This window comes from Pelophylax lessonae (genome assembly GCF_965119305.1).
Source record: "Pelophylax lessonae genome assembly, chromosome: 6".
In the NCBI taxonomy this organism is placed as follows: Eukaryota; Metazoa; Chordata; class Amphibia; order Anura; family Ranidae; genus Pelophylax; species Pelophylax lessonae.
Genome location: NC_138773.1, coordinates 232,964,894 through 232,986,137, shown reverse-complemented (window position 1 = coordinate 232,986,137; position 21,244 = coordinate 232,964,894). Strand labels below are relative to the sequence as shown.

Sequence of the window (21,244 nt, the reverse complement as noted above, 5' to 3'; positions counted from 1 at the left end):
TTGACTGGCAGTTGGATATTTCCCAATATGTTAGAAAAGTCTCTGTGTTTGATAATCAGTGCGTCGGATGCTTGCAATTTCTTGCCATTGGTCCCTAGTCAAACCCTACACAACCCGATCAAACTTGTTGCGATTTTTCTCTTTAACAACCAAAGGCTGCTAAAACACTCGATCGTCAAGCTTCTGCAAATCCCACAAATCTTTGTATTCCTTTCTATATCTAAACAGCAGTAGTATTTGTTGCAGAGGTTTTCCTGCAGGATAAAAATATCAGAGACTGAAGCTATAGTCACTCTCAGCTTTACTGAACTTTAATGGCTCTGTAGAGTTCAATATTGAGTTGCCCCACCCTTTGCAGCTACAACAGCTTCAACTCTTATGGGAAGGCTGTCCATAAGGTTTAGGAGTGTGTCTATGGGAATGTTTGACCATTCTTCCAAAAGCGCATTTGTGAGGTCAGGCACTGATGCTGAATGAGAAGGCCTGGCTCACAGTCTTCGCTCTAATTCATCCAAAAGGTGTTCTATCAGGTTGAGGTCAGGACTCTGTGCAGGCCAGTCAAGTTCCTCCATCCCAAACTCGCTCATCTATGTCTTTATTGACCTTGCTTTGTGCACTGGTCCAAATCATTTGGTGGAGGGGGAATTATAGTGTGGGGTTGACCTCAACCCGATACAACACCTTTGGGATGAATTAGAGCGGAGACTGCGAGCCAGGCTCTCTTGTCCACATCAGTGCCTGACCTCACAAATGTGCTTCTGGAAGAATGGTCAAACATTCCCATAGACACAATCCTAAACCTCGTGGACAGCCTTCCCAGAGGAGTTGAAGCTGTTATAACTGCAAAGGGTGGCCCAACTCAATATTAGACCCTACAGACTAAGACTGGAATGCCATTAAAGTTCATGTGGGTGTAAAGGCAGGCATCCCAATACTTTTGGTATTATAGTATGTATGTGTGTATATATATATATATATATATATATATATATATACATATACTATAATACCAAAAGTATTAGATAGATAGATAGATAGATAGATAGATAGATAGATAGATAGATAGATAGATAGATAGATAGATAGATAGATAGATAGATAGATAGATAGATAGATAGATAGATAGATAGATAGAACACGTACATAAACTTTAATGGCATTCCAGTCTTAGTCCGTATATATATATAGAGAGAGAGAGAGAGATGGTTAGTTAGTCTATAATTAGCATTAACTTGCCTGTTTTTGTTTGCCTGAGTCTCCCAATAATATGATTTTATTACCTGTTGAACCTTCCAGTAGAACCTTTATTTCTACACTTCCTTCACAGGGTGACAACTTCTTTCGTTCTGCAGTAAACTTGTTGTCACTCTGGCTAACACATTAAAGCAGGATATTTTTTTTGTGTATAAAATGTATAAAACTGACCACTGTAAGGAGAAAAGCACAAAAAAAGGAATTCATATACGAGGTACTATTATATTCATATGATGACTATTAGAATAACCAATACTAGAATATCATATTTTTCGCTATAGTGGACCTTATTGTGCTCAAATACTCACATTGACTAGCAAATCAATAAAAATCAAAATCAAAAAGCGATCTAGTCAAAACAAAAGGTGTAACAATGCATATGTCACATTCTTCCTCCAATCATTACCTCTTTTTCGGAAATTTCAGTTTTCTGAGTTGTTTCCAGTAAGAAGTAATTGGAAGGGTCATGTGTTAGGAGTCAGCACCCTCATCCTTCCCCTCCTGTGTTAGATGGGGGCTCAGCATAAGACTTTGTGGTCAGTGGAGCAGAAGAGACCTTTGACCCAGACACTACCTCCCTCTCTCCGCTTGTTAACTTTTACTTCAGATCTAATCTATTTTTAATTTGCGACCAAATCTGACTGCTGAGATTCTCAAACTTCATTCCATTTATATTCAGTAGCTCAGAATCTGACATCAATGTCTGCCACGGACAAAAAGATTTTATAAAAACTTGGGATAAAATCTTGTGTGTTCCCTATTGCAACCAATCAGATCCCAGATTATTTTTTGGAAAAGAGAAATGGACAGAGGGCGCACCAGCCTAGCGCATTATCTTTAAAACAATTTATTGTAATAGACATGTATACATATTATACAGACAAAACGATTATGAAACACGGGCAATAAGCAATGAGGGGCCACCAGGGGTCTCCACTGGGCATCCTCAACTGCCGCAGGCCGTGGAAGGATGTAGACCTCAAAAAAAACGCTTACGCGTTTCAGGGTGTTCCTCCTTCATCAGATTATTTTTTCCTGTGTTTATTATAAGGTAAAAGCAGAGATACTAGGCAGTTATTTAACTTAGTTCAACCAGTGGGTTGAATGAAAAAAAAAAACAAACTTAATTACCCCATCCATACAATGTGGAATGGGGAATCCTAATGGTGAGCTATTATATTACGACAGCGGGGAGACTTCCCCACCATTAGAATACACTGATCAGCGCTGCTGGCTATAGCCTGAGGAGCTAATCGATAGATAAAATACTGATAGGGCAGGTGTACAGAAGTTGTTTGGTAGATCAACTTCTGTACAAACTCCCTGCTGATACATGAATCAAAATTTGGCCAATCCTTGCTGAATTTCGATCCATTTATGGCTAGCTTTGGCCCCCATGTACACTTGAGCGTTTTGTAGCTTAAAGCTCCAAAACGCACAATAAGCAACCCCCCAATGCTTTTCAATTTGTTCTGTTCACATTTGAGCCTCCAAACGCCTGGAGCTCAACCCCTGAAGCTCAGAAAGGAACATGCCTAGCAGAACTTGGGCCATTGGTTTGAATCCCAACCACGGCACTCCCTGCCTGGAGTTTGTATGTTCTCCCTGTGCCTTCATGGGTTTTTTCTCCACACTCCCAAGACATGCTGGTAGGTTAATTGGTTCCTGTCTAAATTGTCCCTAGTATTTGTTTATGAATGTGAGTTAGGGACCTTAGATTGCTCCTTGAGGGCAGAGACTGATGTGAATGTATACTATATGTAAAATCGACGGCGCTATATAAGTACTTGAAATTAATACATTTATGGCCGGCTTTAGCCCGTATCCATGCGCAAAACATACAACAAGCAAAACTCCATTCTTTCCAGTTGTCTCTGTTCACATTTGAGCCTCCAAACGCCTGGAGCTCAACCCCTGAATCTCAGAAAGGAACATGCCTAGCAGAACTTGGGCCGTTGGTATGAATCCCAACCACGGCACTCCCTGCCTGGAGTTTGTATGTTCTTTCTGTGCCTTTATGGGTTTTTTCCCCACACTCCAAAGACATGCTGGTAGGTTAATTGGTTCCTGTCTAAATTGTCCCTAGTATTTGTTTTTGAATGTGAGTTAGGGACCTTAGATTGCTCCTTGAGGGCAGAGACTGATGTGAATGTATACTATATGTAAATCGACGGCACTATACAAGTACTTGAAATTAATACATTTAGGGCCGGCTTTAGCCCCTATCCATGCGCAAAACATACAACAAGCAAAACCCCATTCTTTCCAGTGGTCTCTGCAGGACTGGCCCAAGAGATTGTGCTGCCTAGGTCCAAGAATAAAATGCCGCCCCCCCCCCCCAAAAAAAAAAATCACGCCCAACAAAAGGCCCCCACATCCATTATTTTATATAAGCCTAACATTTGGAAAATATTATATATACCGTTATCTTTTTCCATAACTCACCATCGGACCGGTCCACCAAACACCCACTGTCTGTCCTTAGTCCTCCTGTCACTCCTGTGTCTGCTGTGCCCACCTCCCTATAAGACCCAGCCTGCCCTGCTAGAGATGATTGCGCTGATGTCTGATGTCATTGCGCACACTACGACCACATGAGGGACGTTCTCCCGGAGGAGATGCTCCACCTCCTCATACTCATCAGTTTGCACTATAGGCGGCAGTATGAGATGGGGAAATGCCACCCGTAACACGGCGCAAACTGATGACACACAACTGCTGGAAAAAAAAATCTTGGGAGTAAATTTGCTGCCCCTCTCCAAGTGCTGCCTGGGTCCAATGGACCCAGTGGGACCCATGGTAGGGCCAGCCCTGGGTCTCTGTTCACATTTGAGCATCCAAACACCTGTAGCTCAACCTTCGAACCTTCGCCCTTAGGGCTTGATTTACTAAAGACAAATAGACTGTTCACTTTGCAAAGTGCAGTTGCTCCAGAGTTTAGTAAATGAGTAGAAGCTTTACTATGTAAAGAATTTCCATACACATGCAAGGAAAATTTAAAAAAACGCATTTTTGCTTGCACATGATTGGATGATAAAAGTCAGCAGAGCTTCTGCTCATTTACTAAGCTCTGGAGCAAATGCTCTTGTAGAGTGCAACTGCACTTTGCAAAGGTCACAGTCTATTTGCCTTTAGTAGATCAACCCCAAAGTATCAAACAAGATCTAAGGGTTCCCTAGACTTTAAGAGGTTTAACTTGCAGCTGCTGTGGAACTAATAGTGCCACTCAGTTCTCAGCATCTGTCCAGCAGCAAGTTGCTGAAGGATTTGAAAACTGCAGGCTGATGATAAACTGGAAGCTGTGTACGGACACTCCTTACAGCTGTGCACTTATTTTCCCAACAATGTGCCTTTTGTCATCCTTTGAAACTTTTTTTTTTTTTTTTTGTCCGTCAAGAGCGAAGTCAGTTGTGTAGCATTTTGCAGTTGTTTCAGCTTTTCCACACGCTGTGGGGCTGGCTTGTGATAAGGAGGCATGGTTTTGGTATTTGTATAACCACACCTCTACTAGTTCAGCTCTCGTGTGAAGGGTAAATGTGTAGTTTGCTAGCTGTAGAGGACAAATCAATGTGAACAGGCAAACTTTGTGTAAGGGTTCACAGCCTTTCTGCCATGGCTTTGACACGGCTTTGGCCAGTGCTGGCTGTCCTTCTGGTGATTTTACCTGCACTGTCTCATGCACAGTTCCTAAACTGGCTCGGCTGGGGTGCAAAGCCAACGGTTCCTGCTACCTCTGTGGTGAGGATAACCTCAGAGTCTGCAATTTTGGCTACAACTGCAGCACCTAATTCCTCTGCTACATCATCTCCCGAAGAAAGCAGCCTTCCTACAGAAGTGACAGTTGTAGGCAACGAGAGCTCTTTTACAGGGCAGGATGAAAAGGACCTCACACCTGCAAATTCTCCATCTTCACAGCCTGCAGCTACAGCATCTTTATCTGCAGATGGGTCGTCTTCATCTAACCAAACTTCCATCCCTGCAGCTGCAACGACAAATCCAAACACATTAACCACACAGAAACAGCCTGGGACTACAGAAGCCTCTTTGAACCATCAGCTGCGGATTCCAGAACCCCTTGAGACTATTAGAAAGCCCCCAGAAAATGCGATATTCAGTATTATTCAGGAAGAGGAGCTAAGCGGGGGTTCTGATGTTCAGTCTGCAACACCTACATCAAAGAATGAACCCACCTCTACGCCTGAGGCCTCAACCACTCAGAAGACAGAAGATAAAAATATTGCTGGCGTGGGTGCTGAGATCTTAAACGTGGCTGAAAATATTCGAAATTTTATGAATGTTTGGGAAGAGAAAGAGAAGGACTTGCTGACTTCTACTGACCATCCACCTGCTGAACAAGAGTTAGGGGAAATCATCAATGTAACGCTTCCTACAAATCAAAGTGGCAACTTAAGTCATTATGGCATGGGGCAGGGCAAGACCACAGAAACACATGCACATAGTCAATCGTCCCCTTCCAATAACCAGACCTTAAACGTCACCCAGGTGCCTTCAAGAAACGTTACGTCTGCTCAACCAGGTATTGCTTCTTATCCAGTCTTCCCTGCAGTGGAGGCTGGGCCTACACCATTACCCAACCAGTCTTTTTCAGGAAACCTCAAGGAGGGAGTCCAGAATTCAGAGTCTTTACCCAAGACTAGCAATCTGGAATTAAAAGGACCATCCTCCCCCCCAACCCTACTGGACTCACTGACTACGCACACGGGTCACACAGGCAGCATGCGCAGTGCCGTTTCAATGGAAATGACAGATTCTCTTGCCAGTGGCCTATCCCATTATGTGATAAATTCCTCAGATTTGCTGTTACATAAGAAAGCTGTGAGTAATCCAATAGCTAAGTCAGATCAATCTAATGATGAGAGAATTGGGCTCCCTAAACATTCTGGGATAGCTGCCACTGCTGTCATTGCTCCTGCTCCTAATACACATGTAAGCTATACAGAGGGACATCATAATGCCAATCAATCAGAGCTTGATTTACTAACCAGCACTAAAGCTTCTAGAAATAATCGCGCAGAGACTGCTTTAGTTTTACCTAAATTGACTCCAACAAACACTCATTGCTTGCCTGTGCCCACCAATCTGCCTTTCTGCCACAAATTGGGAATTGAAACTTTTATGCTGCCCAATTATCTGAATCATACCAGTGTGCTGGAAGTTGAGGCTGCTTTGCATGATTGGGAGGGGCTTCTTAAATCTCATTGTCACCGCTACCTGGAGTGGTTTTTTTGTTTGTTACTGGTGCCAAGGTGTAATACTTCCTCCTCAGTGCCACCACCGGTGCCATGCCGGGGGTACTGTAAGGCCCTACAGGATGCCTGCTGGGACCTTTTTAAGGGAGCAGGTCTCCCCGTATCATGTGATGCTCTCCCTGAGGACGATTCGGGGGATTCTTGTGTGTATATTCATTTTTTCACAGGTTCGGAGACCCCTGAGGTTTCCAATCCTACAGAATGGGAAGGTAAGTGAAGTGTCAACTGTTAAATGTCAGTAGAACACAATCTTTTAAAAGGTAATTGTTATGTAAAAAGCTACCAGTAACAATATGGGGAGGGGAATTACTAAAATTGGAGAGTACAAACTCTGGTCAGCTGTGCATGGTAGCCAATCAGCTTGTAATGCCTCGTATACACGATCAGATAATAGTACAAAACAAATCGCTTTGGAATTGATCGCACGATAATCTGATCGTTAGAAGACAGCTTTCAACAGCCGATCACGACATTTCGTCCAACAAAATCCGAAGGGACAAACAGGAAAACTTTTGTCGTGTGATAGCCTAGCGAACGACAATCATTTAATCAGTACAGTATGCGTCCCCTAAAAATCGATAGACAAAGATCATGCATGATCAGAAACACTAAAATAAAGCGGAAAAAGCCTGGCTGCCATTGTTTTTGTTTTGCACTATCCGATACGTAGCTACACAACCAAGAAGCTTTTTCCAGAATCGCACGAAAAAAATCATATGTTTAGAACGCATTGTTGAATTCGATATTAGTATCATGCAAGAAAATGCGAATGATAAGTCGTCTGATTATCTGATCGTGTGTACGAGGCATTACAGCTTGTTCAATAAAAAACACCTGGAAGCTGATTGGCTACCATGCACAGCTGCACTAGATTTTGCATTCTCCATTCTTAGTAAATCATCCCCTATGTGTTTCAGAATGTCCATATCTGAGCAAAACTATTACATTGACAGCCACATTAGACATACGGAGGCTTACTAGCAGAAAAAAGTAAAAAAAGAAACCTGATGGGATATTAGATAGGAAGTCCGATGTGTGTTGGAAAACATCTGTCTTCACAGCTATGGGAGTTACGCTTCATTTACACCTGGGCGTTGCGGAAGTGCATGCAAAGTCACATGCTTTCCCACAACACACAAAACCCGCTGCTCTTTTACAGACTCATGTTATTCTTATTGGCACCCCCATGTATCTTACTATGGGTTTTGTTGCGGGGGGATTTTTGAAATGGGTCTGGCACTTTTTTTGTGCGTTTCTTGCATGAAAGGCAGCCCATCAAAATGATTGAATGATTGGGCTGCCGCAAACGTGGTGTGGGAACACGCAGAAACACACAAAAAAAAGTACACCATCGCACCTACAAGGTGAGAACGAAGACCATACACTAGCCTGAAAAATCGTTCAAAAATCTGTCATTTGGTCCGTTCGTTCGTTTTTCATTCGTTAATGGGCACAAATAGAAGATCGGTTTGAACTTTTCAGAGCTGAAAAATCAAAGGAACAGTTTGGAAAATTCTGCCAAACGAACGATAAATTGAAGGTTATTGTGTTTCTCGCCCGAACTGTTTGCACTAGGCGTATGTGATAAAATGAATGAAAAACTGATTCATTTATGTAAATTGAACGATTTATCGATCAAAATTCGGTCATTACATGATAGCACGATCGTCTGCTCTCATGGCCGAGTGTTCGTTTTTCAAAGATGAGTTTGAACGATTTTTCGTATAGTGTATAGCCAGCATTAGGGGTAGATTTACTTAAAATGGAGAGTGCAAAATCTGGTGCAGCTGTGCATGGTAGCCAATCAGCTTCTAACTTCAGCTTGTTCAATTAAACTTTGATAAAAAAAAACCTGGAAGCTGATTGGTTTCTGTGCAGAACTGCACCAGATTATACACTCTCCAGTTTTAGTAAATCAATCCCCCATTGTCTTATGTTATCTCTATCTCTCTCTCGTTCTCTCTCGTTCTCTCTCTCTTGCTCTCTCTCTCTCGTTCTCTCTCTGCTCTCCCTCGCTCGCTCTCTCTCGCTCTCTCTCTCTCGTTCTCTCTCTGCTCTCCCTCGCTCGCTCTCTCTCTCTCTCTCTTGCTCTCTCTCTCTCTCGTTCTCTCTCTCTGCTCTCCCTCGCTCGCTCACTCTCTCTCACTCTCTCTGCCGTCTCTCTCGCTCGCTCTCTCTCTCTTGCTCTCTCTCTCTCGTTCTCTCTCTGCTCTCCCTCGCTCGCTCTCTCTCTCTTGCTCTCTCTCTCTCTCGTTCTCTCTCTCTGCTCTCCCTCGCTCGCTCACTCTCTCTCTCTTGCTCTCTATCACTCTCTCTCTCTATCGTCCTCTCTCTCTCTCGTCCTCTCTCTCGCTCCCTCTCTATCACTCTCTCTCTATCGTCCTCTCTCTCTCTCGTCCTCTCTCTCGCTCTCTCTCTATCACTCTCTCTCTATCGTCCTCTCTCTCTCTCTCTCTCGTTCTCTCTGGCTCTCTCTCTCGTTCTCTCACTCTCTCTCTCTCTCTCTCGCACTCTCTCTCTCTCGCTCCTTCTCTCACTCTCGCTCTCTCTCTGTCTCTCTCTCGCTCTCTCTCTATCACTCTCTCTCTATCGTCTTCTCTCTCTCTCGTTCTCTCTCTCGCTCTCTCTCTCGTTCTCTCGCTCTCTCTCGATCGCTTTCTCGCTCTCTCTCTCGCACTCTCTCTCTCGCTCCTTCTCTCACTCTCGCTCTCTCTCTGTCTCTCTCTCGCTCTCTCTCTATCACTCTCTCTCTATCGTCTTCTCTCTCTCTCTCTCGTTCTCTCTCTCGCTCTCTCTCTCTCGTTCTCTCGCTCTCTCTCGATCGCTTTCTCGTTCTCTCTCTCGCACTCTCTCTCGCGCTCCTTCTCTCACTCTCGCTTTCTCTCTGTCTCTCTCTCGCTCTCTATCGCTCTCACTCTCGCTCTCTCGCTCTCTTTATCTCGTTCTCTCACTCTCCCTCTCACTCACTATCTTGAGCTCTCATTTTCTCCTTGAATGGTGGGCTCCAAGTATATTTCTAAGCAAAACTTTGTTTAGTATTGAATCTATTGGGAAAGGGTTAGACCCTCTGGCCAGTTGTTATTGTTATCTGTGTCCCCATTGGGTAGACTCACCCTTCAGGTTGTGCTGGTCACCATGGTCATCTAGATAAAAAGTAAGAGGATATATTAGAGATGTCATCAGAACAAGATAAAGGGAAATATTGTAATTGGGACACTTGGAGCCCCGTTCAGACATTCAAGTTTTAACACATGCATTGGAGCATTCTAACACAATTGTCATCAAAACTTAATGTTATAGATAGGATCTGCTCACATCTGTGCGCTGCACTGCAGTATACATACACTTTAAAGTAAATGTAAATCATCCCCTATGTGTTTCGGAATGTCCATACCTGAGCAAAACTACGTATTACATTGACAGCCACATTATCACCTTGAAAGCTTGGGGGGAGAAGAAGCAGCACACTGAGCTTCCCAGCGAATTGCTGTGCAGGGGGGGGGGGGGGGGGTCTCAGGACAAATCTGAACATTGGAAGAGAGCACATGGAGCTCCCAGCATAGCTAGAGAATTGACCACGGTGTGCTCTCCTGCTTAGTGTGGTCAGTTTTTATTAGGGAAGCAAGGGGACTAGCAGGAACACCAGGGATTTCACACAAAGGAAGCAATACAAGGAGAACAGGATATTTTCTCATATAAGTACATAGTACGGCAGGCAAATATCAGTAATATGAAGTGTTAGGGTAACAAACGCTTTAAGGGATGTCACTGGTTCTTAAAGTAGAACTCCAGTTAAAATCTTTTTTTGTCTTTTGAATTGAATGGGGAAGGGTTAACACTCTGTTCAATTTTTGTAGGTGTTAATGACCCCATTGAGATGATTTTCCTCACTTCCTGTCCTGGAGGTCACTTGTCACTGGAGCAGGAAGTCAGGGGAAATCTCCATAGCGGCCTGTATTGACAGGCTTTTGGTTTAGTGTCTGTGACCTGACCCTAAAGTGGATGTAAACCCTTACATATACTTATTAAAATGACTGGCCTCAGGTGATACACAGAGATGAAGCAAATCCTCCTACATAGGTTGTACCTGTTTATCTGCATTATTCTCCTCTCTACATCCCTTCAAAATGCCAGATTTATAAAGCTTGTTTGACCGTTCAGAAGAAAGGGGGCGGGGAGCTGAGATTACACCCTGCATAATTCAGTGGGGAGAGTTATGAGGACTGATTGAAGGGAAGAGACACAACCCCCTTCACACAGCTCACAGGAACAGAGCTTAGGCTGTCACTCTGCTAGAGGTCCCTCCCCTGTCACCATATTTTTCCTGGTGTCAGGAAAACTTGTCAGAAGTGATTCATGCTGATAGCAGAGGAACGAAGTAGCGGACAGAAATGACACTTAGTGCTCTTAAAGTACACATTATAGAGCAGGGGTGTCAAACTCAAATTCATCAAGGGCCACATCAACTTCATGGTTGCCTAAAAAGGGCCGGTTGTATCTGTAAGACTATATAAATGTATCTACTCTTTATCATATGAAATAATTGCCTCTGCATTTGATTATCACTGGTTTTAGTAATGACTTAAGACTTCAGCTTTGAGGGGCAGGTGCAGACCAGCACGGAGCCCACTCACACTCTTGTACGGAGCCCACTCACACTCTTGTACGGAGCCCACTCACACTCTTGTACAGAGCCCACTCACACTCTTGTACAGAGCCCACTCACATTCTTGTACGGAGCCCACTCACACTCTTGTACAGAGCCCACTCACACTCTTGTACGGAGCCCACTCACACTCTTGTACGGAGCCCACTCACACTCTTGTACGGAGCCCACTCACACTCTTGTACAGAGCCCACTCACATTCTTGTACGGAGCCCACTCACACTCTTGTACAGAGCCCACTCACACTCTTGTACAGAGCCCACTCACACTCTTGTACAGAGCCCACTCACATTCTTGTACGGAGCCCACTCACACTCTTGTACAGAGCCCACTCACACTCTTGTACGGAGCCCACTCACACTCTTGTACGGAGCCCACTCACACTCTTGTACGGAGCCCACTCACACTCTTGTACAGAGCCCACTCACACTCTTGTACAGAGCCCACTCACACTCTTGTACGGAGCCCACTCACACTCTTGTACAGAGCCCACTCACATTCTTGTACGGAGCCCACTCACACTCTTGTACGGAGCCCACTCACACTCTTGTACGGAGCCCACTCACACTCTTGTACAGAGCCCACTCACACTCTTGTACGGAGCCCACTCACATTCTTGTACGGAGCCCACTCACACTCTTGTACAGAGCCCACTCACACTCTTGTACGGAGCCCACTCACACTCTTGTACGGAGCCCACTCACACTCTTGTACGGAGCCCACTCACACTCTTGTACGGAGCCCACTCACATTCTTGTACGGAGCCCACTCACACTCTTGTACAGAGCCCACTCACACTCTTGTACAGAGCCCACTCACACTCTTGTACAGAGCCCACTCACATTCTTGTACGGAGCCCACTCACACTCTTGTACAGAGCCCACTCACACTTTTGTACGGAGCCCACTCACACTCTTGTACGGAGCCCACTCACACTCTTGTACGGAGCCCACTCACACTCTTGTACAGAGCCCACTCACACTCTTGTACGGAGCCCACTCACACTCTTGTACAGAGCCCACTCACATTCTTGTACGGAGCCCACTCACACTCTTGTACGGAGCCCACTCACACTCTTGTACGGAGCCCACTCACACTCTTGTACGGAGCCCACTCACACTCTTGTACAGAGCCCACTCACATTCTTGTACGGAGCCCACTCACACTCTTGTACAGAGCCCACTCACACTCTTGTACGGAGCCCACTCACACTCTTGTACGGAGCCCACTCACACTCTTGTACGGAGCCCACTCACACTCTTGTACGGAGCCCACTCACATTCTTGTACGGAGCCCACTCACACTCTTGTACAGAGCCCACTCACACTCTTGTACAGAGCCCACTCACACTCTTGTACAGAGCCCACTCACATTCTTGTACGGAGCCCACTCACACTCTTGTACAGAGCCCACTCACACTCTTGTACGGAGCCCACTCACACTCTTGTACGGAGCCCACTCACACTCTTGTACGGAGCCCACTCACACTCTTGTACAGAGCCCACTCACACTCTTGTACGGAGCCCACTCACACTCTTGTACAGAGCCCACTCACATTCTTGTACGGAGCCCACTCACACTCTTGTACGGAGCCCACTCACACTCTTGTACGGAGCCCACTCACACTCTTGTACGGAGCCCACTCACACTCTTGTATGGAGCCCACTCACACTCTTGTACGGAGCCCACTCACACTCTTGTACGGAGCCCACTCACACTCTTGTACAGATCCCACTCACATTCTTGTACGGAGCCCACTCACATTCTTGTACGGAGCCCACTCACACTCTTGTATGGAGCCCACTCACACTCTTGTACAGAGCCCACTCACACTCTTGTACAGAGCCCACTCACATTCTTGTAGTAGAGGATGCAAGTCTGAAAAGGAGGGTCGCATACCTCTGGTATCATCCACAAGCAAATTTTTTTGGAGACTGCTCACACAGTTCTGCCATGATGTTCTGTCTAAGCAGTCTCCAATAAAGTTTCTTGTGGATGATACCAGAGGTGTGCGACCCTCCTTTTCAACTGGCATACAACTGTATTATTATCAATATAATTATAGGCAGATGTCCAGAGCACCCCACCCTACCCCCTTGAATCAGATCTCAAGAGTCCTTCACCCTCCCTTACATCACAGTGCATGCCCCTTGTGCTGTTTGTGGGAAGAAGCTAGGAAGTAGAAAGTGCAGGGTCTGGAGGAGGACCAGGGCTGGAGTCAGCTGCTGAATACTGAGACTAGAGGAGGCAGAGACAAGGGGTGCTGTGGATGCACAGAGGGGCGCAGGATCTATAGGAAGAGTTCTGTACTGCTGAGACAAACTGGGGGCAAAGACGAGGGGTGTACCACAACTGCAAGAGAGGGGCGAGGGCTACATGAAATTGCCTGGAGGACCAAATTTGGCCCATATGTGTTTGACATATGTGCTATAGGGATATGCTTTGTTCATATTTCATGACTTAGGTTTACAAGCACTTTAGGACAATTCTGAGAACTTTCAAAATGAATTGAGAGGTGCATTTGCCCCGCTTTAAGCAGGATTACATTCCTATAGACATTTATAAAAATGCAAAACCTGCTTGAAGCAAACAAAAACCCAGAAACACTTAGACAACAGTAAAAACCTGACAGAGGTTCCATAAAAAAAAAAAGATTTTAATGGTGTTTCCCCATTTTAGAGATTTCGAGATTTCCTCTTCCTGTTCTGATGACCACCAGTCCCCAATACAGGAGGTAGAGTCTTCTCACGTAGGTAGCAATATAAACTGATGAAACTCACCCCTCTCTTTTTGATAGGAATTTCACTTTAATAACTATATTATTCCTTCTCACAAATACGTTTTCATTAGTCTGCCGTGCTTTCATTGCTTTTGCTTGTGAAGCGAAATTCTGGGAATATTAGCGTCTATCAGAGCCTAATCACACAGGCGCTTTGCTCAGGGAGAGATTCCCTTTCAGTACATAGGCATCCGATTTTCACTGCAACGGGAAGAATGAGACCTCAGATGGTGACTTTGTAATGTGGAACTCATTTTTTGGGGTTTTGGGGCGGGGGCTGTGGTTCATTCCTATCCCCCCACATAAAAGCATGTTGCCACTTTACACACACTGTAAAATATAATGCTGAACGCCATTCTGTCATTATGGCTGAACTATTTACAACATTCGTTTCCCTGCTGATTTGAGACCCTTGTGTTTTATTCTCATGCACATCCAAAACGGTCATGTAATGATAATCTAACACCTCTAAATATAAAAATACGCCATATGCACAGAAACCTCAAAGCCCGAAAACATAGTATATAAAGGTTCAATGGCTGGTAATAACGGAGGAGTCAGACGCTTCTCAGATCTAGTCAGTGAGTCTATCCATCTACTCTGTGAATCCGACCACTAGAAACAAACCGCCATGTGGGGACAGTGACATCATAGCTATGAACTTCCAGGGACAGTGTGCTGCCTAAAGTGTTTAAGTGTTTGTTACCCTACAAAAAAAAAAAAAAAAAAAGGATCCTGTTACCTTAAAGCAGGGATCCTCAAACTATGGCCTTCCAGCTGTTGCAGAACTACACATCCCATGAGGCATTGTAAAACTCTGACATTCACAGACATGACTAGGCATGATGGGAATTGTAGTTTCTGAACAACTGGAGGGCCATAGTTTGAAGACCCCCTGCCTTAAAGCGTGTTATACAGCACAGTGATTGTGCTGTGTCATTTCACCCCCTGTGTCACCTGAAATACCTGGCTGATCCTGCCTGGCTATACCCTCCCCCCTGTATACTGACCACAGTTTATCATGGCTGCTGAGCCCTGACACCGTGGTCAGTTAACGTGCCTCTGTCACCCGCAGCTCTCTCTGCTTTCCTGTGTCTCCTCTGTCCTCCTCCCCTCCTTGCCTGTCAGTTCCATCCACTCCACGATCCTCCCCTCCTGCTGCTTCCATATCTATACTATGATCATGCCATCCCCTCTGTTATACATCCTCACAGGAATCACACTGGTTCCCGCATCGCATAAGTGTGAACCGAGACCTGTCCTTGTGGGGCCAAGGCAGCTGGGCTGCTCCTTGAGCCCATGCCACTCACTCCACCTCTCCGTGGCCGGCTTGCCACCAATTCAGCTTGGCCAGAGGGCGGAAACTACAGGTCAGGTGATCTGTGACCATGAAGAGGGAAGGGATCTGGAGGAGACGCCGGACAGGAGGGAAAGTAAGTGCAGCTCCCCGTGTGTGCGCCTGGATAGGAGGACCAGCTGCATATACAGTAGAAGAATCAATCTCTCTTTTTTTCTCCTGCAGCCTCTGAAAGCCTTTTTCTTCTCTCCCTCCTGCAGGCATTTAGAGGCTGCAGGAGAGAAATTGATTCTTCTACTGTATATGGAGCTCCTTCTTTTGCCCCCCCATGTTCTCAGGCCACTTCCATTGCTCTCCAGCCCCCCATGCTCCCCCCCCACTGTGCTTTCAGGCCCCCCCCCCCACTGCTCTCTGGCCCCAACTTCTCTCCAGCCCTCCAGTGTCTCTGCCTCCCCCCCAGTGCTCTCCTCCCCTGTGCTCTCAGGTTCCCCCCAGTGCTCTCCAGCCCACAGTGCCCCCCCTGTGCTCTCAGACCCCCTGGTCTCCAGCCCTCCTGTGATCTCCAGGCCCCCACCCCATGTTCACCGCCCCCCCCCTCAGGGCTCTCCAGCCCCCCCTGCTCTCCAACCCCCCCCCCCCCCCCATTGCTTTGCTCTCCAGTGTTTTCCTCCCACTGTGCTCTCAGGCCCCCTGTGCTCTCTGGCCTCTAACTGTTCTCCAGCCCTCCAGTGCTCTTCGGCCCCCTCCCCCAGTGCTCTCCTGCCCACGGTGCTCTCCCCCCCCTGTGCTCTCAGGCTACCCCCAGTGCTCTCTGCCCCCCCACTGTGCTCTCAGGTCCCCCCGTAATCTCAGCCCCCCCCCCACTGCTCTCCAGCCCTCCAGTGCTTTCTGGGCCCCCCTAAGTGTTCTCCGGGCCCCCCGTGCTCTTGGGCTCCCCCTGTGCTCTTAGCTCCCCCTGTGCTCTTAGCTCCCCCTGTGCTCTACAGCCCCCCTGTGCTCTCAGTCCCCCCTGTGCTCTCCACCCCTCCTTTTCTCTTCACCCCCCCATGTTAGCTACCCCCCTCAGTGCTCTCCACCCCCCCAGGGCTCTACAGCCCCCCAAGTGCTCTTTGATCCCCCCAGTGCTCTCTGACTCCCCCCCCCCCCCAGTGCTCTCCTTCCCCCCATGCTCTTGAGCTTCCCCAGCGCTCTTAGGCCCCCCTATGCTCTCAATCCTCCATGCTCTCCGCCCCCCAGTGCTCTCAGCCCCCTATGCTCTCTGACCCCCTCAGTGCTCTCCAGCCTCAATGCTTGAAATCAATACCTGCCATATGCAGGTAGCTCAAAAATCCACACAAACACAAAAGAAATGTGGTGTGATTTTACACCCCACAAAACGCCAATAAGTGCAGCCTTACCCTACCAAAAACAAAAAACAAAAAAAATCCTTTAGCTCTGCTTTCATTTTTAAACTCTTTAAAATGGAAAAGTACCCCCCTCTCAATATGTTTTTTTTTTTTTTTTTTGTTTTGTTTTTTTATCCCCTCTTACATTTTTGCAGGATTATCTTTTAAAAACAAACTTGCATACCCAGGAAAGCCAGTGCTGCCCTGTTGCCACCCTCTGCTCCGCTGATAAGAGCCAGACCCTGTGCCATCATCTTCTCCTTCTACATCATTGGAGCCAGCTGTCTTTTCTGGGTTTCTTGTAGCTGGTCCTCGATGAGCCAGGTTGGCCTCCAGCCACTGTGTCCCTGCTACTGCAACCCCCTAGGATATGGAATTAGGATATCCCATGAGGCTTCAGAAGCAGGGACACCTCATTCTTACCTAGGGTTGGGTCAGAGGGAAAAAAAAAATCAGTTAGTGTTAAATAGTGGAGGGGGGAAGCTGGCAATTCATTTTTGGAGTGTAGATCTGCTTTAAATTGAACAAATTACAAACCTGAGTATTTTGCACATAAGTATATGATGCAAAAAAATACATAAGCAAAGACTGCCTTCTGCTCATAAGGATTGCAAAAGCTCTTAACAGTTTTCGGTTGTATGCAAATCTTGGCTAGCTATGTCCTGCCCATGTCTAAGCTTTACACTTGGCAGTGGGGCCAAGCAAACCTGTGCTTTGCCCACTCAGGAAAACAGGTCCACTTTAATATAGCCCGCTCCAACAACACACAGCTTAACCACTTAACGAAGGCCCACATTCCATTTACGTCATTACTTTGACTTTAAATACCGTTGTTATGGCAGCAGCTAGCTGCCATAACCCCGGTATTTTTTTTGTACTGCGGCCGATTTTGCGGATCCGCCAAGGGATCACTTTAAAGGCTTCCTGGTCGTCTCTGGTGCATACCAGACCTGTCAGTTAGCCCAGAGCCGATCTGATCTGTTGGGTACCTGGGCAGGAAGCCGAGTGAGGGCAAGATAGGCCTCACTCGGTTCTATGCCCTTGGAGGACCGGAGTGACGTCCAATGTCACTTCCACCTTTTGGCCTTAAACCTTAAAGATTAAATTTACCTTTTTTTTTTTTGCTTTTAAATTTAATTGAGAGATCTGGGGTCTTTTTGACCCCAGATTTCTCAATAAAGAGGACCTGTCAAGCTCATTTCTATTACCAGCGATGTTTACATTCCTTGTAATAGGAATAAAAGTGATGAAAAAAAAAGGGACAGTGTAAAAAATAAAAAGTAAAATAAATAAGGAAAAAAAAATTTAAAGCGCCCCGTCCCTCTGCGAAATCATACGTAAGTTGCGACCACATATGTAAACGGTGTTCGTTCCACACCTGTGAGGTATCGTCATAATCGTTAGAGCTAGAGCAATAATTTTAGCACCAGACCTCCTCTGCAACTCTAAACAGGTAACCTGTAAACAAATTTAAAGTATCGCCTGTGGAGATTTTTAGGTATCATAGTTTGTCGCCATTCCACAAGCATGCGCAATTTTAGAGCATGACATGTTGGGTATCTATTTACTCTGTGTCACATCATCTTTCACAAAAAATTAGGCTAACTTTACTGTTTTTTTTTTTCTTTTTTTATTAAAAAAAGTGTTTTTTTGTTTGTTTGTTTTTTGTGTTTATAAGACCGCTGCGCAAATACCGTGTGACATAAAATATTGCTGCAATACCATTTCATTCTCTAGGGTCTCTGCTAAAAAAAATATTCAATGTTTGGGGTTCTAAGTAATTTTCTAGCAAAAAATACTAATCTAAACTTGTAAACAAAAAGTTTCAGAAAAGACCTGGTCTTAAAGTGAATATATGTCAAGGAAGTGCAGTGGTACATTTAATAACAGCAGATACCCCCAGGTTTTATTGGGTATGTATTCAGCCTTCACTTTTTTATCCTCTCCTGTAGAGCTGGTTCCCGGGCACCCATAGCGCGCACATAGCAGAAGGAGGCGCTTTCCTCCCTGCTAGACCTACAGCTCTGGCATTGAGGGACTATGGTAGACCTGTCAGAACTTTCTTCATATTAAATCACTAAAGTGACTATGACTTTACAATGTTCAATGGGAAATCGTATTGAGGGAGGGTGACAACTCTGCTGCAAATTGAAATGTTCTCCTGCAGAATTGTCAGCCAGCTAAAGGTAGTAACCTAGAAAGAGACATACTGGCAGGATTAACAGGTTAGAAGTTGGTTATGGAAGGGGAATAAAGTGCTAAGAATAATGTGAAAGTCTACAGCTTTACAGTGTAAAAACATATATTTTTCCTGGACATACACTTTAAACAGGGCTACTTGTTTGATACAGAATGAGTCCCGGACCCAGAAGCATCCACTATCTTCATTGGCTATAACCATTGAATATAGCAGCAGTGGAGCAAAATAAAGGTAAGTATTTGCTGGGGAAGGAGGGTTGTGGAAAAAAAAAATAGTTACTTTGCCATGAATTGGCAAATCACAGGTCGACTTTGAAGAAATAACAAGAAAGCTTGGTATATGGGAGATATCCAAATTTGTATGTATTTGTATTCTAGTCTTTGTGGAGAAGATAACCTGCACTTGTTTGCATTTTTTCACCATATAATCAGTTTGCAATGCCTTTTATTCATAAAAAATACTGGATCGTTGGTAATCCAGTGATGATCCAATGAGGATCCTATAATTCACCCACTCCCTAATTTACCCACCTCATTCAAAGAAAGGAGTTGATTTACTGAAACTGGAGAGTGCAAATTCTGGTGAAGCTGTGCCTGGTAGCCAATCAGCTTCTTACATAGTTACATAGTTAGTCAGGTTGAAAAAAGACACAAGTCCATCTGGCTCAACCAATAAAAAAACAAAAAACAGTAATGAAAACCAAACCAAATAATCCCATACACACAATCCTATGCCCGCAGTTGATCCAGAGGAAGGCCAAAAAAAACCCCAGCAAAGCATGATCCAATTTGCTACAGCAGGGGAAAAAAAATCCTTACTGAGAGGCAATCAGATATTCCTCAGTACCTACTGTATATTGAACCTCAGCTTGTTCAATTAGGCTTTGACAAAACAAGTTGGAAAATGTTTTCTACGCGGTGCAGCTCCAAAAGTGGCGCTCTCCAGTTTTAGTAAATCAATCCCTGCATGTTGCAATTCCGTGAAACCAATGCAAGTCTTTCATGAATAAAGGAGATAACAGTAAAAGGAGGGGGGGCGTCTGGACTTTTTCAATGTTTTACAATATGAGACTCAGGGCAAATAACCAATACAGCACCAGAAGTTCAGTGATGTGAAGAGGACCTGCCACCATTGGAGACTAGATTTCTTCACCAAGGAGCGATCAGCAGGACGTTGGATATTTGTTGTTGGAGGTAAGGTATTTGACTAAACCTGTGGCCAAAAAGAAGCCCCCCCCCCCCCCAAACATCAGCTTTAAAACTTTTGCAGTAAAAAAAAAGTAAAATTATTTTGTTTCAGCTTTAGGCTTATTAAAGTGAAACTCCAGCCAAGCATTAGCTTATATAGAGTAGGGAGTGTCTCATTATTTGCTGATGTCTTTGTACCTATTGGGGAGATTCTCTCTCACTTCCTGTCCTGGTGGTCACAAAGGAAATCAAATCCTCCCAAAGGGACATAGGCAGTAGTAAAAAACAAACACAGGTTCTATGCAGTTAACACATTTATTGTTTTCTTTAACATTCAGAGAAATTTCCTCCTAATGTCCTGTCCAGTTGATCACAAATACAATAAGGACAAATCTCCCCTATGGGAGATATGTTGAAAACTTAAAAGAAAGTTTGTATTAATACAACAGGGCTTAAACTGAATCTGCTATGCCAGTTGATATTGTTTCAGTGTCCTATATTTTGTTATTATGTTTTTATTGGCACAAGATTAAAAAGAGTGGGATTGATCGCTGGCAGATCTTTTTTTTTTGTAAATGTGGAGGTGTTCTTGCTTTTGTGCCCACCCTGGAGGCTGATAACCAGGGAACATGAGATTATACATCAAAGTAATGGCTGTTTGCTCTGCTTTAGTAAAAGGCGGTGGTGATGGGTTGAGAAATCACTCATACATTGTGTGCCAACACTTTTTAAACAAAAAAAAAAAAAAATTAAACAGAAGGAAAAACTGGCAAACACGGTAGAACATAGGATATTACAATATGATGATATAATGTACTACTGACGTTTTCTTATCTGGCTTATCTTACTTCTTTTGGCATCCATGATTTAGTATTGTTTGCTAGCCATACAGTGTGCTTCTATAATAGTTAACCCGTGCTTTGCTCATACTGGGCAAACTAACTGGTTCAGTTTACTGTATAGAGTAGGGTTTCTCAACCGGACTTTCATGGAATTCTAGGGTTCCTCCAGAGGTTGCTAGGGGTTCCTTGAGCAATGAGTAATTTCTGCCTCTCCGATAAGTTCCCACTGACACCATTAATCTTTTAAGCTATTTGTAAAGGGGTAATTCTTTCCAATGACGACAAGTGTAGGGAGCAGCCTTCTCATTGATCATCACACTACTCATGTATCATGAGTTGTAGATATAGTCTTTTTTTTGCGGGG

The 21,244-nt window shown here is 44.9% G+C and overlaps 1 protein-coding gene across 3 annotated transcripts in view; it reads left to right on the top strand.

Moving 5' to 3' along the window:
• Positions 1-21,244, top strand: part of COL18A1 (collagen type XVIII alpha 1 chain) — a 259,891-nt gene that overhangs the window by 149,166 nt on the left and 89,481 nt on the right. The window contains exon 1 of one of the 3 annotated variants that reach the window (XM_082261322.1): positions 4,781-5,791. The exons of 1 other annotated variant lie outside the window; for it this stretch is intronic. In XM_082261322.1, the coding sequence (XP_082117448.1) occupies positions 4,867-5,791 (925 nt within the window). In that variant the 5' untranslated portion in view covers positions 4,781-4,866. One more of the 3 variants, XM_082261323.1, reaches the window with a different exon arrangement.